The following is a 24,494-nucleotide window of genomic DNA, read 5'->3' as shown; positions in this document are numbered from 1 at the left end:
GGGGTACCCAGTATGGGGATAGTTGAAAGCCCCTATTACTGGGTTTTCTTTTTTGTAGCCTCGCTAATCTCCCTGAGCATTTCACAGTCAATGCCCTCATACTGGTCAGGTGGTCAATAGTATATTCTTACTGCTATATTCTTATTTTTCAGGCATGGAATTTCTATCCATAGGGGTTCTATGGTACTTTTGATTCATTTAAGATTTGTACTATATTTGCTCCCATTCTCCCATCCATAAAATGCCCCTCCCCTTCCAGCAAGCATTTGCATGTCTAATTTTTTTTTTTGCTAAAATACTTTGATTACACCCACACACACCCCATCAGAGACAGATTTTTAGCAGTATGCCTTCTGCTTGAGGTGGTACTCAAACTGACGCTCATTGGATGTGCCAGTTTCAGGAGTAGTGCTTATCTTGAGCCACCCAGCTGATGTGAAACTTTCAGCACTAAATCCCGTTGGCTCCTCTGTCTGTGTATGCTCAGTGTAATCTGTTTGGTGCAACGCCAAACATTGCAAAGGTTGAAGTGCCTAATTAAATAACTAAACTCTTTGGCTAATAATATTTTAAAGGCTAATGGATGGCATGCACTCTATTGGAGTCGCTCACAAGCACTTGAGACCCTCGTGTGATTATGTCAGCCTTGGTTTGATCTTTATCTGCACAAAAATTTGCTGCCAGAACATGTTAGTTTTAAGAAAAGCTGTTTGATTCCAGGGCTATGTCTTGAGAACTCCTTGTTTAAATAGCCCCAAATTTGGATCACTGACCAAACCCCATGCCCCCACAAGGCACACAAAATTTAAAGGCAATCTGAGTAACCACGCAGATTTTAGAGTACTTAGAAGAGGCGAGCTTTAAACATAAAGCTGGTTTTAATCTTAACTATAGCAGAGTTGGTGCAGGGCTCCTTACCTCTGTCGTACTGCATCACATCCAACCCCAATCACTGACTGAAAGTTCTTTCTATTTTGTTGGTTATTCATTGCCTCTTGTGACATGAGTGAGTGGTCTCAATCAAGTTTCTTGGGGACATCACATCACTGCCTGGAGCCGTCAGTGCAAACAAGTGGTGGTTACACAAAACTATCTTCTCCCACACCTCTAAAGTTGGTATCTCCTAGTAAGGGATGAGAAAGTTTGGTGGACCAGTGTGGGGAAGCTTGCACTGCTAGTTACCTGTTTATTTTTAATAATCTCTATTAGACTCCAGTGTTGTCATTGGTACTTCAGTGAACACTAAATTCATATTTGCATCTTTATATACTCTGCCTGGGGTTTTTAACACAAGCAGATGGTATTTATCTGGGGATTCTAGATTAAATAAAATGTGAAGTAGTAGCGTCTGACAATGATAAACACTGAATAAAAATAGCAAGTGACATAAAGATAGACTCTGTGTTAAAGGAGCCAAAGGAAATCCTGAGAATTACTGACAGCCCTATGGCAGTTCCAGACAACATGGTCTGAAAGGTTTTGTTTTGTTTTATAGTTACTGCAGCATTTTGATCAATATAACCTGAAAGGATTAAACCAGTTTGACATCCTTGAAGGAAAATGATGCCTTTCTTATTCCTTAAATTTTTGGTACAATCTAATAAAATGGTAGATAAGTTACCCAGTGAGAATAATTTCCAGGATTTTTCAAAAGCATTTAGATTAAAACCTTCAGAAGATGATTAATGAAGATTGAATTGCTATGGGTTAATAGTCAATATCTTGTGAATTAAGAGATGGCTAAGAGATAGGAAATAGTCATATTGAGGAGGTAATAGTGGGTTAGCCGGAGTGCAGCGGCAATAAAAAGAAATCAGAGATATAGAAAATAATCCTCATCAGGAGCACTGTCCAAATTTTATTTCACCTTTTATGTCTTAAGCTCCAAAGAAAGGTAATCGAGATAGCTAGAGATACGATGTAAGAATCTGAAACTAGATGATTAACCTGTTAAAGAGAAGAGTGAGAGGGGCTTGAATAGCTAATTGGAATGATGATGTTCACAGTGAGAAATGATCAAGCCACATCACTTCAACCTGTCCCTTAATATAAAAGAGCAAAGGGACACAGCAAAAATCAAAGAACAATGAATTTAGAGCAGGGGAAGTAAAGAAGACACTACCATTCTTGATGCTGCGTATTGTCGGCATGTGGAATTCAGTGCTGCAGAAAGTAATTGACCTGAGTATGTGGCTGGCTTTTAAATATGACTAGATAACTAGATGCCATGAACAACCCATGAATATGTACAAGCTACAATAAAAATAATGCTCATATTTCCTGGTGTAAACTTTCCACTTGAAAGATGCGGGAGGAATTTTCATTTAAGAAACTTTTAGCTTGAATGTCAGTTTTGCTATATTTTACCATATCACATGACATTTTAAAAAAACAAAAACCACAGTTTTACCCTGAGAGAGGTATTGGAGAATATTTTTTTTAAATTAACAGAGCTTTAACCTGGGGTAGGTAAAAAGATAATATTAAAGCTTAAGTGGTAATATGCTGTGTTTATTCTATATAGGAATAGAGACAGAATGGTAGAACCATATGTTAAAGATTAATTCCGGCAACCTGGTGGTTAATGAAAATGGTGGTATCCTTGTATGTATGTCATTGATGTAAATGGAACTATTAACATGCATACATTTAGGTACATGCATTAAGTTTTTGCCAGTCAGGATCGTAACAAAAGTAATGTGTTGTGGTAATATTCATATGCTAAGTCTTTCAGCAGTTTAACAATGAATAATGTGCTTCTCTTTGGTCATATGAAAATAATCTAATAAAATACTTTCCCAATAATATCAGTTTCTGGAGTGTGCATATGCCCTGTGGTAGTCTTTTCTATAGAAAATCCATTCAGATTAATGGAAAAAATCAGGCTTTTCTGGTCATGTCTGATGTCTGTCACAGTTTATGGAGCTAGCTGCTGCACCTTTGACTCCTTACTGGTCTCTGAGTGCACACACTTCACCTCCCCCGCTCCCTCCCCCCAGGTGTGAAGCCTCATACCTTTACCTGTCTTGAGTGGAATTTAGCAATTACACCTCTACCCCGATATAACGCGACCCGATATAACGCTGTAAAGCAGTGCTCCGGGGGCGGTGCTGCGCGCTCCAGCAGATCAAAGCAAGTTCGATATAATGCGGATTCACCTATAACGCGGTAAGATATTTTGGCTCCGGAGGGCAGCGTTATATCGGGGTAGAGGTGTATCACACTCTTAGATTAGGACCTGGGCTAAGGTACCCTGTGCATCAACCATTATTATGCTGCAGGTCTGACTGAGTTTGGACACTTGTGGTTTTTCCCTTTGGTAGTCTGTGGCCAGTGGTATACAAAACAACCTTCTGAAATATGTTTTGTTTTGCAGTAGGAGCCACACAAAAGGATTTTGAAGCAATAGTCTACACCGCATCTGTTTTACCCAAAGGCTCATAATCCTCTGATGATAATCTAGGCAGGCCTGACTTCTTTAGGCACCCCAACAGGATCCTGTGTGTGGCTGGTTCCCCTGAATAACAACTGCCCCTGTCTTCAGGGAGTGTCTCTTTTCAACCTTGCCAGAGTTCTGTGTTCCTGGGCCTTTTCCGGAGCTGATCAGAATCAGTTTTGTAGGTTTGCTGGAGGAGAGGTAGAAACATCAAGCTAACAGTTCTGGCATTGTCCATGAATGATGTTTGTTAAGAGGTGGCAATCTTGAGCTATTCTTTTCCTTCCAGCCTGTTTTTTCCAAACAGCCTTCTATTGAGCTAACCCAGTATATTCACACAGCAAGTTTCCCAGTAATCTGCCCAACATACAGTATTCATATGTTATTACAGAGCAGCTTCAAATCTCTCACAATGTGTCTCTACACTAGAGGAGAGTATTTACTGTATATTTTCAGTCTATCTGACAGAATGGAAGGGGTTTATTCAGTGAACAAGGCCCTGTAAATACTACTGTTCTCTGTCAAATATTGTCTTGTTTCAGCTAAACAGTTTGCATTAGCCCTTTCAACTGTCTGATCTCCTGTGCTAATAGCGTACCACTTACCTTTTTAGAATAGCAAAATCTAATTATTTGACAGCCTCCATCTCTAGAGCTACATGTCTTGGGAACCTCGATCTACATGTAATTTCCTGAAGAGATCCTGTAATTTAGAAGTTTCTAATTACCTGTTTTCTTTGGCCTTAAGAGATTAACAATTTCATAATGGATTTATCTTTAATCAAGTAATTGTTCCCTGGATTGTCAGACAGAATGTCCCCTTCCCCACAATGCTATTTCCCTGTACAAGGTTGCTGCCTTTCAGCAGCCAACATTGCAATGGAATGTCGCCATTTTTCATTAGAACCAGCCGTGAAAGGGTTTTCTGTCAACTGGATTCAAGATGGTTACAGATGTCAATCTGAGAGATACTCTGGCACTCATAATTGATGTTTGATTTACTTATTGGTTGCTAATTTTGGATATAAAACAGTAAAAAGCAGTGAGATAATATGTCTTACTCTACAAATCAAATCCGTTAATAATGGTTTGAGTCTAAAGGTTCAGTCTAGACTAATGATTGTATGAACCGCAAAGTAAAAAACATTATAAAATAACTAACGGATGACACTTGCAGTTTGGACAAGAGCTTTATTAACATGAGTTGTCGCCATAACAGGCAGGGCTTATATACCACAACTTTCAATATTCTATTGCTAAAAGGTTACATTTTGAATTTTATTTCTATTAATAAAATCTGCTTCGTCAGATTTCAACCTCCTGTGATGTCATGTTCAGTGTGTTCCAAACATTGCCAAGGTCCTTCAAGGTTAAAGGGGAAATCCGGATCTGATATTGATATATATTGTAGTATATAGGTAGGAACTGGTTATTGTGTTTTAAATAGTTTGGGAGCTCTCTAGTAGCCCTCTATCTTCAATTGCAGAAGCCATTAGAACCCTCAGAGCAGCGGTGAACATAGGTACCTAGGTCTTTTGGTTTTACATAGTTAATAAACACGGTTATGTGGAATGCCAATTTTGCCAGTGTGGTTTCCCATATTCTTAATGTTGTACTGAAAGCAAGGATGCAACAATTGGCATTGAGGATGTGATGATCCTCATCCAGGTATACAGGTTAACTGGAGCACATGAAACACCTTTGTTGTGCCAATGCTGAAAAAGAATGGGGCTCTCCTTATCTGTGAGCATTTCAAGGTTACCATTAACCCAGTATTCTTTACCTAGAATAGAGAATATGTTTGCCTCAATAACTGTTCTCCAAGATCAATCTAGCCCGAGCCCATCTAAAATTGGGGATTGAAGACGGTGAGAAGAAGTACCTCACAATTAACACACAAAAGGTCTTATTTCAATATAACAGGGTAGTGTTTGGAATAGTCAGCACCCACTTTTTAGTAGCAAGACCCGTATCAGGAATTAGGGTGTTCCGAGTACTCAGTGTTGTTTGGATGATTAACTGGTCACAGGATCTAGTGATGTACACCACTTTGAGAACCTCCCAAAGGTACTCGCAAGGCTGGCTGAGTATGGTCTTGAAGCAACTAAGAGAAAATGTGAATTTTTCAAAGATTCGGTAGCATGTAGTGGCCACATCATTGACAAAGATGGTTTCTGTAAATTCCAAGAAAAAGTTGAAACTATCCTTAAGACACCTGTAATGCAAAATGTGTCAATCACACTCCTTTCTGAGGATGATCAGTTATTAGCATAGGTTCCTACCTCATGCAGCAACAGTGTTACACCTCCTGAATGAATTGTGACCCAACGGACAGAAATAGCTTTGGTCCCTACAGTGTAACAGGGCTTTTGATGAAGCCAAGAAGCTCATATAATTTGAAATGGTTCCTACTCACTTAAAGGCATATTTTCTATTAATTTAGTTTGTGACACTTCCTTGTATGGAATAGGATCAGTAATTTCATGTGTAATGGAAGATCATACTGAAAAAGCCTATTGTCTTTGCTTCTAGATCTCTTACCTCAGCAAAATGTAACAATGCTCAAATTGATAGAGAAGCGCTGAGTTTAGTCTAGGGAGTTAAAAAGTTTTACTAGTATCTCTATAGGAAACAATATACTTTTTGTTACAGATCATCAACTGCTATTTTCAGTTTTTAGAAAAGGAGTACAGGCAATCACTGCAGCACAGTGACAAGAAATGGGCAACATTCTTGGGTGCTCACTGTTCCAATATTAAGTTCAATGGTACCAGCCAACATGGTAATGCAGATTGTTTATCACACCTGCCATTAGAAGTGGCAGGAAAGGATAATGAAGTGGAGGCACAGAGAGTAAATATGTTCTATATGGCACAAATTGAGCCCTTGCCAGTAACAAATGCCATGATACAATGTGAAATTCAAAATGATCCAGTGCTGGCTAAAGTTCATGACATTACAGTGAGTGGATGGACTCAGGCACACAAATAACTGTGTCCAGTTTTCTTAGCTTGAAAAGATTGCATATTATGTGACACTAGAGTGGTTATTCCTATTTAGCCAAAGTCTCTCAAACTACAAGAATTACCCAAAGGACTTTTGGGAATTGCAAAAGTGAATGTCCTGGCCAGGAGTTTTGTGTGCTAGCCTGGGATTGATAGACAAATAGTGAAAATGGCAAAACAGTGTCAGGGTTGTCAGCAAACTCAGTACATGCTCCATTGCATCCTTTGGAGTGTCCAACAACCTTGTGGCAACAAGTCCTTACAGATTGTTTGAACCATTTATGGGACATATGTGTTTGGTTGCAATAGATGCTCATTTTAAATGGCCTGGAGTATTCTGTATGAATTGAGCTAGTTCAGTGGAAGTGTTAAAATTTTTGTTTTCAAGGACAGGAATTCCTGAACAGACTGTAAGTTTCAATGGAACTCAGTTCACATACAAAGAGTTCCAGTTGTTTGTCTGAAGAAATGGTATCAAACATGTTGACGTTGCATTGCATATGTTTTATGGAAATATGCTTATGCGTGTGAATATGATGTAACTGGAATATGCTTTCTGCAAAAGGTCTCTTGTAAGGTATCATAACAAAGGTTATAACCTACTGAATATATTCCTCCTATTTGTATGTATGTATCATTCTTGTATCTGAAGCTAGAAATATGAAGTATAACTCTGAGATCCTATTGTAAATATGCAAAGTGTGGGCCATTGATGGTGGTTTAGAATCTTGATGGCTCCCATTGACTAGGACAATTGATTGTAAATGTGGGTAATGAAGAATGAGGTCTCTCAGAACATGTGACCATGTCACATGATACTGGAATCCATCTTAAATCTGGTACTTTTCCATTTAGAAGGAGGGGTGAGGACCCAGAGAGACAAAAGATTCCCACCTTGTGCCAAAGCTATAAAAGGGAATGGAACAGAACAAAGGGGACTGCAGTCATGAGAAAAACATCTTAGGTGGAAAACAGAGGCTGTTGGAACTAACAAGGACTGTACTGGCGGAAAGGACTGGGCCCAGATTAAGAAGAAGTCTAGTCTGTGAAAGAAGCTTATTGGAACCCAGTATAAGCTTTATACAGAGTAAAACGGATTTATATGGGGTTTGGATCCCATTGGGAACTGGGTGTCCGGTGTTAGAGATAGGTGACCTGCTGAGCAGTTTTTGGTTAACGTCTTCAGCTTTGGGGGCATGGACCAGACCTGGGTCTGTGTTACAGCAGGCTAGAGTGTCTGGCTCAACAAGGCAGGGTTCTGAAGTCCCAAGCTGGCAAGGAAAACGGGCTCAAAGGTAATTCCAACACATCAGGTGACAGTCCCAAGGAGGTCTCTGTGACTGAACCTGTCACATATGTCACATTATATTTTTACAATCCTGCCACAAAGGGATCAGTCGAAAGATTTATTCAGATACTCAAGCAAGTGATTCATGCTACAATCCTGGATGAAGGTAGCTTGCAAACAGGTTTGTAGATTTTCCATTGGCCTATAGGAATTCAGTACATGCTACTACAAATCAGGGACCAACAATGTTTATGGGTCATAATTTAAAATCTCACCTAGACTTGTTAAAACCTGATCTACAGAAGGACATTTGAAAGAAACAGTGTGATCCAATGGCCACAAATAGTCCCACTGCACACCTTCATGGAGGAGGAAAAAATCTTAGCAATTTCCAAGAATTCATGGAAGCCTAGTGTGATTACATCACAGACAAGTCCCCTGTCTTATTGGGTAGAAGTAGCACCAAATATGTAATGGAAAAGACACATAAACCAGTTTTTGAGCACAAATTCAACAGGATATTCTACACCTGTGATGCCTATTGAAAATACTGAGCCTTCAGTACAGCTATAGACAGTGACTTGTGATAGTGCCAGTGAGCCTTGTGTCCCTGTTTCTTCTACAAACGACCCTAACACTTCAGAGCAGGAAGATGCTGTTGATACAGCTATACCAGAAAGTGCAGGCACTTTCAGAAACTGTTGCTATGCCTATGAGACATTATTTAGAAAGAAGTCTTTAACCACCCCTCAAACTTAATTTGTAGCTTATGTATTAGTACTTTATAAAGTAATACATTTATAATATTTTGTATGTCCTTTCATGCAAAGGGGGAAAGACTATATAGTGTATAGAAATTGGGTAATATTTCTTTAAATAGTTTGGGTGACCCACTACAGGTCTCCCAGTCTTCTATTGCAGAAACCACCAGAACCCAGTCACAGCAGCAGTGTACATAGGTAGCTAGGTTGTGTATATTTGTACATAGTCAATAAACACAGTTATTTGGAATCCATCTGTGACGGTATGAGTCCACAAAAAAATAATTTCTGGGGAGAGAAGAGTTTGAGGCTTTTCATATACATCATTCAGTTGAAGTTTTATATTTATATAAACAGTGTTTTTGTGTTTCGGGGAGTGTTTGGTTTTTGCTTTGCAGTTCATCTTTTATGGACTCGTCTTTGCCTTCCTCGATACAGAAGACTGAAAATGTTAATCTATTTTGAAAATATGGTATTAATATATAAAAAGTGGTGGAATTTTACTGGAGGCCTAGCTAGTGAAATACCATTGACTAGATATTTGTTTAAGACTGAAATACATTTGGGATCTGATTGTCCCTTGGAGACTATCAGTGACGTTTTTAAGAATCCAAATAATACATTATAACTCTGTGTGCTATGTTACCATGAATTCTTTCTTGTATACTGGGCTTGGAATTTCACTGTGTACTAATGAATTTAACATTCTTGCCCTTAAAACATAGTAAATTGCCATATTTTCCTTCCTCTTGCTTTGATTGGTCATTAGTATCATTATAAAAGTTTTGTACTTTTAGATCTTAAGTTGCTGCTAAATCATTTTGTAAGACTCAAAGCTTTTATTAGCAAGTTATCTCCCATATGAGAGTCAGTACACTTTGGTCCCATGTGAATTATTAATGTTCATTTAACACATATTATACTTGGTTCTTGATTTATGATCATAACTAAAGTTGTCCCTAATCAAAAGTTTGATACAGTGCATGATTCTCAATTATGTTGTATCTTTTGCAGAAAAGTTCAGACTTGTTTGTTCCTCCTGTTTATTGTAACAAATTCTGGTGCTATCCGAGATTTGCAAAGCCTGTCAAATGTTGGTTTTTAGGGCCAACAGCCCTAAAGTTGAATTTAATTTGTGCATAATAAATTGCTACAATAAGGTTTCTTAGCTTAATTACAAAAGCCTTTTGGGAGTTAAACTGATGTGAAATTAAGGGTCATGGGACTACCACAAATTTCTGGAGGTTATAGTGATAAAATCCATCTGTTTCTTCTCAAAAGCGACAGCTCAATAAATTGTTCTTATCCATTGGTGTACTTAAGTAGTTGCAGTGACATTGAATGTCTAAAAAATAAAAAAATGGATTAGTCACATTAAAGCCTAATGAATAGCATAATAAAAACAGCTCAAGTAGCTGGCATGATTGTTTGCATTTGAGCATTTTGTATAGATGTCCTGGAGGGCAGTTTAAAAATGGTCCTTGGGCTGAGAGCAAGGGGATTAGGGTGGGGAGGAAAAGGATCTTTTAACACTTGTAGCGACAGATAAGAAAGTAGCACAGCAGCCATGGATGCAGGCCAATCTGGCCATCCAGTTGCAAGGATGAGTTTGATGCAGATATGAGTGAAGGAATTAGGTTTACATAGTGAGGAAACCTTGATGAGTAGGAAGGTTTAGGACACATGCATTGGCACTTGCTGGGGAGAGGCAGCATCAGTGCTCAGATATATGGAATTTCTTTGCCAGGAAAGAACAGTTTCTTTTTAGGTTTGATTAAAAAAATCACATTGTTTTTGAGCAGCAAATCATGAGGAATCAAATCCTCCTTTGTTTAGCTATATGGCTAAAACTACAGAAACTTTGAAACATATTTTTCTGTTTGCTTCTATTGATCTACATATGTTCTATTCCCTTTTGTTATCAGTACAGTAATGGGGTAATATAGTCCTTTGCTATTTTACAATGACATTGGGAGCTAATCAATATTCTTCTACAGAGTTTGATAATAGTTGTAAAAATGCCATATGGCTGTTATCAATGGTTTTGAAATGCTTTTTTAGACTGGTTGGGGTTTTGTTTATGTTTTTACTTAATTGTTTATAAATAAATGTCAGGGAAGAGCTATTTGTTCCTTTATAGAATAAAATCATAAAATAAAACTTGAAATGATAAATGTACACTGTAAAAGTTCCACCATACTCCAGAACAATATTTTTAATATCTTTTAAAGGTAAATGGATACATTTGTATATAGCGGCGGTTCTCAAACGTTAGCAACCCAAGAACCCCCATTTTGAAGTAAAATTTTTCGGGGACCCACCAGCCCCCCTGCTCAGGCCACACCCCCGCTCCAGCTCTTCCCACCCCCTCACTGCATTCCCCCTCCCTCCATCACTCACTCTCCCCCACCCTCACTCACTTTCACCAGAATGGGGTAGAGGATTGGAGTGCAGCAGGAGGTGCGGGGTGCAAGCTCTGGGAGGGAGTTTGCTTGTGGGAGGAGGTGCAGGGTATGGGCTCTGTGAGGGAGTTTGCTTGTGGGAGGAGGTGCAGGGTGTGGGCTCTGGGAGAGAGTTTGGGTGTGGGATCCGGTGCGGGCTCAGGGCTGGGGCAGGGGGTTGGGGTACAGCAGGGGGTTCAGGGTGTGGGCTCCAGCCGGGTGGCGCTTACCTCGGGCAGCTCTGGAAAGTGACCGGCACATATCTCTGGCAGCGGCTCCCAGGCGGAGGGGACCAGGGAGTCTCTGCGCCACGCCCCCGCCCGCAGGTACCACCCCCGCAGCTCCCATTGGCTGCAGTTCCTGGCCAATGGGAGCTGTGGAGTCGGCGCTTGGGGAGGGGGCAGCGTGCAGAGACCCCCGGTGCCTCCCCATCCCCAGAGGCCATAGGAACGTGCCGGCCGCTTCCGGGAGCAGCACGGAGCCAGGGCAGGTAGGAAGCCTGCCTTGGCCCCGCTGCGCTGCCAGATGTTTAGTAACTAAAATCTCCCGGTTTGGCTTCAGTAGCCCCCCGGGGGATGGGGAGGCGTTGATCAGCGGGGACCGCAGACCCCCTGGAGTACCCTCGGGGACCCCTAGGAGTCTGGGGACCTGAGTTTGAGAAATTCTGGTATATATGGTAAAATGCTGCATAAAATCAAGTTGAAAAAAGACTTGATATGACCATTTGTTTTGATACGACCATTCCAACCATTTGTTTCCTATAATCCATTTTTGCATATTTTAGAAAGTTCCACGTTAAGGCTTCTCTCCCTTGCCCAGAGGATGAGTTGTTCCCTAATGAAAGTTAGTTATTAGCATTTATTAAGACACAGATAAAGCCCCTTTGGTTTTAAAATATGAATTGTGTACTCTTAGGCATCCCCATTCCATTAGTTTCAGGATTAGAATCTAAGATATGGATCTCTCATTTGTTTTGTTAAAGTATTTCAAAATCTTAAATGTGTGAAAATTGAAATACTTAGAAACTGTTTTCCTCTAAAGAGACAGTCTGTGCCACCTTCTAAAAATTTTGTCCTGTATCTCATATTCCCACATCAAGATGTCATGTGTGGTTTCATTGTCCACCCTCCCCATCCTCACATTTAAAAAAAAAATGTCAGGGAATACTAAGATCTGGCAAGTATAGTTTTTGCAGCATGGTACCACATAATAGATACTGGTGTGGTTGCGCAAGAATAAGGATGGGTTTCAGCTGTGACAGGCTATGATGTGGTGCATATGCCTCTGACTCTTTGCTCAAGTTTTAACTATACCTCAACATACCCCATATCTTGCATGGCTACACTGTTCACAAAGTAAAATTACAGCCACTTCTTATATGCACCGTGGCCATCTGTTTTCCATCTGTTGTCCGTCTATAATATATAAAGGCATTTTTGTACCCTTTTCAAGTTTAACATTGTCCAAATGTTGAGGTACTGCCACCTTCCCCAAAATGCAGTATCGGGATGAAAAGGTGTGTTAAGGGTTTCTGTTGGTGGGACACCATGGTTACTACCTTTTAAACTTACATTTTCATCATTATTCATGAACACAAAGTGATATCAACAAAAAATCCAATACAGGATGTAAGAGCTGTTAGTATCTAACAATTTAAACACTTTAGTTGAGGTAATAGCTTCCACTAGGCTGTTCAGAAAATTTAGAGTTCTATTCATAATTGGCTTTGTATTTGCGTAGTGAACTGCTCTAAGCATAAATATGAGGTGAAAAAAAAAAGATGAGAAGCAACAATCAAGTAACATAATGCTCTCTATAAAAACAGAAAAGTAAAGAGGTGTCAGGGGATCTGTCTCCTAAGCAGCGGGGGTGAAATAACTCCAGGTGACTATATTTTAAAACAAGTTTACTGCCATTGAGATGATATTGATTATCAGACAAAAACATAAGTATACCCTGTTCTCTATCAAGAACACAGAGAAGCCAAGATTCACCGCCTACAATTAACATCACCTACAACTTGACTCGGGTGATGCCAGCATAAAAGAGTCCTTTATATATCTCAGACAGCCACATTAACTAAAGGGAAAAAATACCCAAGTCCTGTGTAGTTCACTTTCCTTTAACAAACTATGATTACTGTGTTCTGACATTAGGGTGTAACTTATTGATTTAGGATGCATAACAAGCCACTCAGGCTATTGCCCCAGAATCTTATTGAAGTATTTTCATTCAGTGTACATTAAGTAAATGAAATACCTGATCTGGGAGTAAAAGATACTATCAATCCTACACAGTCCATTCCAACTAAGAATAGGTTGGAATTTTCACTCGCTTTACGCTGTTCTATCAGGAATGACTTGATATTGAAATCAGTAGCATTATACAATGTAAAAGTATGTAATCCCAATTAAACCCAGTGACTATTGGCAATTAACAGAAGACAGAAGAAGTGCATGTTTTGAGGACTGCATTTGATTTTTAGTTATACACACTTAAATTATCGGTTATTTTGAATCTAACCCACATCCTCTTAGAGATGTCCAGGGAAGTTACAGTATAGTAGTTTGAATTTTGTTATACAATATTTCAAGCTAGGAGCTATTTTTTTTTTTAAATCTGTAACTTTTGATTTTAAAAGGGACAAGAAATGGGTATTAGATCTTAAACAGTTTAAATCAAAATCTAAAAATCATAGGCTGGATAATTTTATGACCAATAACATGTAATAAAATATGCTGAAACAGAGGTAATCAAATCACGCAATACAGAACATCAACTGATTACTACTCGGATTTGGAAGGAACTTTCTCCATGTTGTACAATTGGGTCGATGGATTGTTGGAGGGTTTTCCACACTGGATAAGATAATGAATAAAATTTTCAGAAGCACCTGGGTCACTTAGAAGCCTAAATTCCCCCAGTGACTTAGGTGCTTTTGAAAATGGTACTTAGGTTCCAAAGTCACTTAGACATTTTGAACATTTTGCTCTATATCTATCTTTATTATTTTGTATTTATTTGGAGAATGTTTTTTCTACCATGTAAAAAGTACTTACAAGACTTGGTTGTGGGTTTTTTGTTTGTTAGAGTTTCTGTGTAAGGAATGCCCAAAAGTTCATATTTACCTTGATCGGATCGAACTGAAAGATATTCCAGAAGAACAGATGTATATGAGAAGATGGCTTCATGAACGCTTTGAAATAAAGGATAAGTGAGTAGCGATAGTCATGTCACAGCTGAGACTTAAGATTTGATATGCTTCAAAGTAACTTATTTTTAGTATTAACACAATGAACAGTCTTACACCTCCTAAACATTTCCATGGACCAGCTCACCCACTCTGCTAAGAACCCAATGGTAGGGGTCTGCTGGGGGACCCAGTTTCCCCCAAATTGTTCCATCGATGGGGGTAGATGGTGTTTCCCACATTGGTATGTCCTATGGGGGCACGTACACACAGTGGATCCACATGAGAGTCTGGCATACTTACAGAGGTCTGTGCCTCCACATCAGCTCAGATTCCCCTCCAGTTCTCTCTTGTTCCCATGCAGCATAGTTCAGCAGGAACTGGCCTGACAGAGTTTCCTCAGTTGGCAGCTGCTCTTAGATATAAATAGGTGATAACTAATTCATCTAGTGAGTTCCTAACCTTCTGTATACCGGCATACATCCTATAAGCGAAAGGCTGCCACTTGTGACTCAATGGGTTCTGTAGGGATATATACCATTTCAAACTCACAAGGGTATAATTGTCCCTGGTGTAACTTCACTGAGGTCAATGAAAGATGAATTTGATCTTTGAGCCCATGTGGAAGGCAACTAGATCTAGGCATATATATATATGGCCCTCATCACCATAGTATCTGAGCATCTCACAATGATTAATAAATTTTCTCTTCATCACACTCCTGTGAGGTAGGAAAGGACTGTTATCCCTATTGTGCAGATACAGAACTGAGTCACAGGCAGAAGAAGTGACTTCTGCAGGGTTACACAGGAAGTGTGTGGAGCCAGGAACTGAATGGAGGTCTCTGGCCCAGTTCAGTGCCCTGTTCATTAGATCATCCTTCCTACCTAATGACAGGTTTCAGAGTAGCAGCCATGTTAGTCTGTATCTGCAGAAAGAACAAGAGTACTTGTGGCACCTTAGAGACTAACAAATTTATTAGAGCATAAGCTTTCGTGGGCTACAGCCCACTTTTTCGGATGCATCCGAAGAAGTGGGCTGTAGCCCACGAAAGCTTATGCTCTAATAAATTTGTTAGTCTCTAAGGTGCCACAAGTACTCTTGTTCTTCCTACCTAGATACATTACTGCTTGGCATGTGCATATGAAACATTCAGTATTTTCAGAATTTAGTTACATACTAAAATATTACTCTCCAAAAACAGTAGAAGGAAACTGTTTTTGTTGCTGAGCCAATAAAGCCACTGTTAGGGTTACCATACGTCCTCTTTTTCCCGGACATGTCCGGCTTTTCGGCAGTCAAACCCCCGTCCGGGGGGAATTGCCAAAAAGCCGAACATGTCCGGGAAAATGGCGGCTCTGCTCCTCCCCGACTCTTCGGCTCTGTTTAAGAGCCAGGCTGCCCGAACGCTACCGGCTTCGGGCAGCCCCGTGCCTCCAGACCCTGCACCGCCAGAGCCCGGGAGGGGAAGTGCCCGGCTGGGGGCGCAGGGTCTGGAGGCAGGGGGCTGCCCGAAGCCGGTAGCGCTCGGGCAGCCTGGCTCTTAAACAGAGCCGAAGAGTCGGGGAGGAGCAGAGCCGCGGCGGCTGGAGCCTCCAGCCCCCGGGGCTCTGTGTAACTGACACAGTGTCAGTTACACAGAGCCAAAGAGGAGCAAAGCCTCCAGCCGCCGGGGCTCTGTGTAACTGACACAGTGTCAGTTACACAGAGCCGCAGCCGCTGGAGGCTTTGCTCCTCTTCGGCTCTGTTTAAGAGCTGGGCTGCCTGAGAGCTACCGGCTTGGGCAGCCCCCTTGCCTCCGGACCCTGCGCCCCCAGCCGGGCACTTCCCCTCCCGGGCTCTGGCGGCGCAGGGTCCAGAGGCACGGGGGCTGCCCGAAGCCGGTAGCGCTGGGGTAGCCCGGCTCTTAAACAGAGCCTGAGAGGAGCAGAGCCTCCAGTTGCAGGGGCTCTGCTCCTCTTCGGCTCTGTGTAACTTATACAGTGTAAGTTACGCGGAGCCCCGGAGGGGAAGTGCCCGGCTGGGGGCGCAGGGTCCGGAGGCATAGGGGCTGCCCAAAGCCCGAGCGCTACCGGCTTCACAGTTTGCTGGGCAGCCTCCAGACCCTGCGCCCCCTCCCGGGCGCTTCCCCTCCCGGACTCCAGCTGCGCTGGGGAAGCGCCAGCTGGGGGCGCAGGGTCTGGGGGCTGCCCGGGAAACCATGAAGCCGGTAGCACTGGGGCATCCCTTTCCCCCTGGCTGGGAGTGGGAGAGAGGAGGGGGCGGAGTTAGGGTGGGGAAGGGGCGGAGTTGGGGCGGGGCTAGGGGTGGGGAAATGGGCGGGGCCAGGGCCTGTGGAGGGTCCTCTTTTTTTATTTATGAGATATGGTAACCCTAGCCACTGTAGACATTTTGACTTCAACATGTAAGAATAAAATGTTCGTGTTTATTTCCAAAATCCTTTGAGTCTCCTGAGACTTCATTATCTTCCCTGTTTTGTTACATGCAGACACCTTTCCTTTTGTTCACAGAGTTGCTTTTGTTATGAATTATTGACAATAAAATATTATTTTATTTAATATTATTTTACAGGATTGGGGACTTGTTTTGCTAGGTGCTGAGTAAATATAAATGTAGGCACAGTAATATACATTGAAAAGAATTGTATGACTGCAAAAATAATTTGTGTTGTTTTAAGGGATTAAGTTTGAGAACCCAGGTACAGAGCATAAGTTTGTTTGATTGTCAATATACCTATAGCATGTTGTCTGTTGTTACAAAACTGTTGCTATTCGCACTGCTAAATAAGTATTTGATAGGTAATAGAGGATAAGATATAAAATTATTAGATGAAAGAAAACTGCGTTAAACATGAACTAACACATGAATTTGTCTCTCACAGGTTACTAATAGAGTTTTATGATGCAAAGGATTCTAAAAGAAGAAACAAGTTCCCAGGGAAATGTGTTCATTCCAAACTAAGTCTCAAGAAAACTTTACCATCCTTGCTGTTTCTAGGTGGCCTGACTGCTAGTATGCTTCTGACAGAATCTGGAAGGAAACTTTATGTAAAAACATGGATATATGGGACTTTAATTGGCTACCTTTGGGTTAGTGTTAAAGCATAAATAGATGCTAGTCTCCAATGAGAGAAATGTGCTCTCTTGTCTTGCACATTGCACCAAACTTTTTCCTGAATTTATAAAGAAATGTAAATAAAGCCTTATTGATTGAACATTGGATAAATTGGAATTTCTGACTTACACCTCTGTGTGGTTGGTCTGGGGAAAATATACTTAGTTTTACAAATTTGCTACTGATTTTGCTGTAAAAATGACAGATAAACTGAGTTTTATTACACATTGCTTTCCCCATGAATGAACATCCATCTGTATCTGCTGAAGATTAGTAGAAGTATGTCTTTATAGATACATAACTTAAGTGGACCAGTGAATGTATTTACTAACATTAATTTAGGGGATATATATATTCTTCTACTACTATTATTCATGTTTAGTTTTTGTTACTTTTCAATTCATTGCAGCAACTCAGTTATATCTATCCTAGCTGCATTACAGCTAACAGCAAAGCTAATGTTCTTCAGTATCTTGCTTTTCAGTTTTATATAAATATGTTCCTCAGAAGCTGATCAAGTAAATTCATAAATCATGAAATGTTATGCAAGGCAGAGAAAAAGTTCCTAAGAACAGTTGTTCATCGGGAAGAAGTTTTGTTTATCTAGTGCATGGTCTTTTGATTGCATTATTACCTGATTTAATTATTTTACATATGCAAAACATTTAATTATAATTAATATTATTGAACCAACAGCTTATTTTGTGCACCCTATGTTTGTGCAGAAGAAAATATGTGCAGTATAATGAAATGTTAAGTTTAATTGTGGCCTAACCAGATTGTAGCCTACCTTATGTCTAAATCGGCAATAGTTTGTTGAAGATTCAGCTCAGCTAATAGAACTGTAGAGTGTATGTGCCATAAACAGTATGAACATTCAGAAGTTTCCTGTTACCTCATCATTATCTCGAAGCAAATTGATGTAATCTGTATAATACATAGTAATATTATTATTTCAGCAGAAGTGTAGATTATGGTAACAAGGAACTTTCAGATGTTCCTACTAAACTTAAAGCATGTGCCTTTGTCTGCTAATCTATGATTTAGCCTGATATTCATTGTCAAAAAATCATTTAGTGTTATATTACATTAGACTTTCACTGCGTCCTAGTTGATGTACACGTCAGATGAATTGAAGATTTTGGTGTTGATACATATGGTTTGCACAGTAGAATAATTGTTAAAGAAATGCATATCTGACTAGTATGTCACCTGCTTGCAAATATATATTTTAAAAACCCTTGTTGTCAGCAGGCCTGTGGTTCCCGTGGCTATTGTGCCTGAGTGTTACGTGGGGAAATTCCATTTCCTCTTTTCCAGGGAATAGGCTATCTGCACTAGGGTCCAGCTAGAGAAGAGGATCCTGTATTATCTTCTTCCACTAGGAAATCAGACTCCCAGCATCAAAACACAAGACCTAGAGTACGCTTTTATCTCACTTCTCCAAGCTTTAAATGTGCATCTCTTATTAGCTTTAATGGCATTTACATTGCATAAACTCCTTATGCATTAAAATAATAACATACATCTTGAAATTATCATTGTTCTCAAATTCCATCATAGTCAGAATAATTGAACCAAGTGCTTGCTTTTAATACATATTTTTTTAAAAAATTTATAGAAGAATATTTACAAGTCCACCTTAAAAATGATGCAGTACAATTGTCAGTTTGCAATTCTGTATCCTTCCATAATGGATTTTGTCACTGGACATATTTATATCATTCATTTATGCAGGAGGTGTTGATGAACCATCTTAAAACAATGACAGGGAACAATGTTTAGAATAGCATTGTTGTAAGGTTCTGAAACCATGGAAAAATAAGCCATTTTATGTAACAGGTAAACGTGCTTCCCATGTGCATCATACAGCTTGTGCTGTTCTCAACAGAATGGCCAATGGATACAATCAGAACACAGTGTTCTCCTGTTAATCTGACTTTGACGTATGAAATGTAAATTTACAATGAATCCTTACTGTGTCATGATTTTGTGTAACAGTCCAAAAGTTAAGAATAACACTTAACTGTACAACAAAAATAAATGCAAACTGCTTAACTCACTTGTAGCAGAATTACTGTTGTTTTGGAGGTCCTAATGACTACAATTTTGGATCTCTCATGTTAAACTATCTAGAATATAATTGAGTCAGTGAAACAAAGCAACTGGCCTGTTTATTTTGAATGTCATTCTCCTGGCTATTCTTACACAATTTTTTTTCTCGCAATTAGTTTATACATTTTTGAAAATTGTTATGTATTTGCTCATGTATTGGGTGTTCAGAGCATTGTATGCTATTTCTTAATATGCACTGATGTCAACTTGAAATATTTCTTTATTAAAAAGAAAAGAGCCAGATGCTCATTCAACTTTTTTGCTGTTCCTATTCTTGTTTGAAGTATTTTTTAAGCTTATGTTTGTAACTGTTTACAGCTGAATTATTATTCTTTACAAAAACAGTCAACATGCATGATTCTAACACTCTTCAGTAAAAAGGTTTGTGTGAAGAAAAGTCAAATAAAAATGCCCTTGTCTTTCTTTTCTGTGCTGCTAAAAAGTTTCAGAAACTTGGAATGTTTTATAAATGCCCATGTTCAGTACAGTACTAAGGAAATGGTTAGACCAGGATAGTAGCTTCGGAACTGAGAATACCTGCAAGATTGCGTATATAATATTATTAATCATGTTTATTACGGCAGTGCCTAAGTACCAATGAAGAGTGGAGTACTGTACAGAGTAGTTGACAATCCCTGCCCCCCGAAGACCTTGCAGTCTAAATAGGCCAGGCAGACAGAGAGTGGGGGGCGGGGAGGAATAACATGCAAAGCAGTGTGATGGCACAAGCCATCACTTCAATGCCATGACTTTTTTGGGAGGGGAGGGGACTTAGGAGGGGATAAGCTAAAGGGAAAGGAAGATGAGTGAGCACGACAGGGCAGGAGAAGGGGGGGCAGTTGTGGAGTGAAGCTGAGATGAGGAGATGCAGGTTTGGAGCAAACAGCCAATTAGCACAGAGCAGAGGAAGTCCAGTCAAAACTGTAGCTGCTTCTGTTACTGCTCCTCCAGAGGAGTCTCTGGCTGGCTCCACTGTGGAATTCTTTTTCACGAAGACCACGGTGGGAGTGGGGGAGTGGAGAAGGGAGGCACCATCTGTGTCCTTGTGCCCCCAGAGTTGGGGAGGAGCCTTCCTTGCAACATTCTTCAGCTTTGTGTAGCTCAAAAGATATGACTGCTCTCTATAAATGGATCAGAGGGATAAATAGCAGGGAGGGAGAGGAGTTATTTAAGCACCAATGTGGATACAAGAACAAATGGATATACACTGCCCATCAACAAGTTTAGGCTTGAAATTAGACAAATGTTTCTAACCATCAGAGAAGTGAACTTCTGGAACAGCCTTCTAAGGAGAGCAGTGGGGGGGGAAACCTAATTGGCTTCCAGACTGAGCTGGATACATTTGTGAAGGGGGTGGTTTGATGAGGCTGCCTACAATGACTTGTATCCAATCTGCAATTGCTAATAGCAAATATCCCCCATGCGCTGGTAAGGTCACTAGATGGGGAGGGCTCTGAGTTACAATGAAGAATTCTTTCCCAGGAGTCTGGCGGATGAGTCTTGTGAAAATTGTCAGGGTCCAACTGACCACCATATTTGGAATCAGGAAGGAATTTTCTCCCAGGTCAGATGGGCAGAGACCCTGGGTTTTTTCCCCCTTCCTCTGCAGCATTGGGCATGGATAACTTGCAGTTTTAAATTAGAGTAAATGGTGAATTCTCTGTAACTTGACATCTTTAAATCATGATTTGAAGACTTCACTAACTCAGTCAGAGGTTAGAGGTCTATTACAGGAGTGGGAGGTGAAGTTCTGTGTCCTGCAATGTGCAGATCAGACTAGATGATCATGATTGTCCCTTTTGGTCTTAGTCCATGAAAGCTTGTCTCTCACAAACAGAAGTTTGTCCAATAAAAGATATTACCTCACCCACCTTATGTCTTAGTTTGGCATGTTCAGTACTGCTAGATTTTGTGAATGGTCCTATATTTTAGGTGTCTGTGTACCAACAGTAAGAACGGAAGTGGAGGTTTTGTGGGGCATGTTTATTTGGTGAGAAATAAATAATGGAAGGTATTTAATTTTAATTTTTAATTTAATTTTATTTTTTTCCCCTCACACAGAGAAGGAATTCCCTAGTCTGGGGACTGTAGGATTAACTATGCCCACAAAGGCCATAGAAACAGATAATAGGCTACAGATCTTATCACCTCCCAGCCTTATAAGTCTGGGAACTGCAGCACAGCCTTTGGGCTGCAGTGAACAGATCTACTCCAAGTATAGGAATTTAAGTGGAAGTGGTGGCGGTTTTTGTGAGCTCACCCTTGCCAGTATTTTTTCTTCTTTTGTTCTTCTGGCCTGTCTCACTGATGTGGAGTCCTGTGGTTCCAGTGAGAAGGAGCCTGGAATGTTTTACAACAACTTGCTGAACATGAAATAAACAAGAATATTATAGTTATGTTTGCACAAGTCTGGTCCATGATGCAATTCAAGCAACAAAATATATAGAGAATCGAGTGAGTGAAAACCAGTGAAAAATACCAGTGCATTTCATTAATTTAAAATATCTACTGTAACTTACGGTAATTGAGTTCCCTATTTTGTAGTTCATGCAACCTTGTCTTCTGAGAAATGGTTTGGCTTCTTATACTTTCTATTTTATGAGCTGTGTCCCTGTTCTGAAGGGGTCATGACCCATAGAACAGCAAAATCCAATCCATTACTATGTGTGGAAATTAAATATTTACACCAGGTCTATATTAAACATACATTCCACTAGAAATGAGGGTGTGGGGGGAATAATATCAAAGGAACATACTATTGATTTTGAATGTGCACAATGATAAGTAAATATTGAAATTGGAACCATCCCTTCTAAATGGTCACTTGTATCTGGTTCATGTTTATACAGTGAAAACTTATCCTTATTAGTTATTCTTGTACAAACTGAATATTTCTAGGCTGCTCTTTAATTTTTTTTATCTTGTATAAAATTAAGTCTCCAGTAGAAACAACTCTGCTTTTTGTTAGCTTCTCAATGTGACTACAAATGCGATGTAGGATTTTCCATCAGACCAGAATTAACCTAACCTACAAACCTGGTTGTATTATCAGTGTGTGTTTTAGGGCAGCCATGGCCAGGGGAGTCCCCAACAGTGCAGCTCTATTGGTCAGAGCTACTGCAGAGGATCTGTGCAGAATATCCTGGCCAGCTGTTGATGTCCCAGAAGTCATATGGGGGGATGGGAGCCTGCTCTGATTTCGTATTCTCTTGAATTCAGTGGACTTTATATCAGACTGACGGAGGAGAGTCAGTGGAGTATCCAGCTGACACCAGAAGGCTCTCAGATTTGGCAGATATCCTTGCATTATCTTACCAGCACATTTTCAACATGGTGCACAGGTAATTATACACACTAAGTCTTGGTGTTATGAGCACTTTCCTTTTTTTAAGCCTTTGGAACCTTGATTTCAGAGGTTTAGGTCATTTATTTAAAAAAAAAAATACTGTGTGTTTGAATTTGTGCTAGTAAAATACAAGATTGACAGCTCTGCAGAACAAGGGATGTGCTGGTACAAGCTTCCCTGCTGATGTGCTTCAACCATGACCTTAGAGAGGGATTGCCTCTAGGGATGAAATATTAGTTCAGTCTCTATAGAGTAGCTATAAATCTGGCTGGGCATGACTACGCTTGCATATAGCTTGATTTGAGTGCAAGGTTAAACTGTAAACAGGGTGTGACAGGCTGTGTGCAGGAGATGGTGTTTTCAGGTGAGTTGAGGTAATTGGGAACTCCCTGAACTGATAAGCTTCAAATGCAGATAAGGTGAGGACACAAGTGATTGGTCCTTACATGATTTGCAAAGCACATGGTCCTTACATGATCTATACGATGTCCAAACCAATTAGATTCAAGAAGTATAGATGTTAGTAGCTAGTAAAAATGTGCATTGTGTGTGATATGGTTTGGAATTATGGTGTTACCCTGTACCTAAGCCACCTGTATCGGGGCCTGGCCAGCATGGGCTTAGAGCCTCTCTTTTAGGACTACTAATAAAGAAGCCAGTTAGTGTGATTAATGTGTGTGCATCTTTTCACTAGGACATGAACTTAGCCTGTATGAAATGACTGACTGGTCTATCTACCAGCCATCCCATAGTAACCACTTTCAATCTCTACCTGCCCAGGCTTCATTAGAACCAGGAACTTGGAGCTGAATGCTCCTTACTGTCCTGTTACCCTCTCCAGGGCCTGTGCAGTCATCTGGGTTCAGCCATTTTATGAAACCTGATTTCATGTTGCAGTTCTTGGCTGGGGGAAATTGCTGGGCTTTGGTGCACAACAAGGAAGGAGTGGAAGGAAATTTCTTTTCGTGACTTAAGGGTTAACTCTTTGTACTTTAAGGAAGCATTTACCTATTCTCAGTAAAGTGTAGTGAGGACAGGTATACTCCACCTACCCATTTTAATGTTCTCGTATATCATCATGGCACCTGTGCCCCCATGGCTCCCCATTACCAGTTTCTGTGAAAAGGTGTGGGTGCGCGCGCACACACATCTCTTTCCCCCTCTCCTGGTCCCCTACAATGCTAGTAGGAGAGTTCCAATTACCCAGCTGGAAGCCAGCTGTACTCTTCCTGCCCAGCTGTTTTCTGCAGCTGGCCAATGCTTGAGCATGCAACCACTGTGGGCCCCATGGCAGGAAGCATCTAACCCTGTCTTCTGCTGCAGGCACATGCCATCTCCCCAGTGCTGCTGCTCTACAGTCAAGTATTTCTCAGTCAGGACTTTTGAGTTCTGTTCCCAGCTCTGTCACAGACTTCATGAGTCTTTCCAAAGAGGTTTTATTTGATCAAATCAGAGCCAAATGTCGCGTCTACTTTCCAGTACTCAGGAAACTAAACTGTTCTGTGGCAGGCAGAGAAGAGAGCTCAAGGTGCTGCCAACACCGGAGGTCTCTACCGCATGGCAGGGAATTGATTAGGTGGGATGTTATGCTGAGATGATCCTAGCAGGTGATCCCTGCTCCATAGAATATCAGGTTTGGAAGGGACCTCAGAAGGTCATCTAGTCCAACCCCCTGCTCAAAACAGGACCAATTCCCAACTAAATCATCCCAGCCAGGGCTTTGTCAAGCCTGACCTTAAAAACCTAAGGAAGGAGATTCCACCACCTCCCTAGGTAACCCATTCCAGTGCTTCACCACC

General features: G+C 40.6%; 1 protein-coding gene across 1 annotated transcript in view; it reads left to right on the top strand.

Annotated features, from left to right (window-relative positions):
- AGPAT5 (1-acylglycerol-3-phosphate O-acyltransferase 5) overlaps positions 1-19,607 on the top strand; it is a 119,310-nt gene extending 99,703 nt beyond the window's left edge. The window contains exons 7-8 of the mRNA XM_054023129.1: positions 14,021-14,144; positions 17,002-19,607. Of these exons, the coding sequence (XP_053879104.1) occupies positions 14,021-14,144; positions 17,002-17,227 (350 nt within the window). The 3' untranslated portion in view covers positions 17,228-19,607. The remainder of the gene's footprint in view (positions 1-14,020; positions 14,145-17,001) is intronic.
- Positions 19,608-24,494: the final 4,887 nt, after the last annotated feature.

The sequence above is a fragment of the Malaclemys terrapin genome, chromosome 3, assembly GCF_027887155.1.
Source record: "Malaclemys terrapin pileata isolate rMalTer1 chromosome 3, rMalTer1.hap1, whole genome shotgun sequence".
Classification (NCBI taxonomy): domain Eukaryota; kingdom Metazoa; phylum Chordata; order Testudines; family Emydidae; genus Malaclemys; species Malaclemys terrapin.
This window is presented reverse-complemented; position numbering and strand designations above follow the sequence as displayed.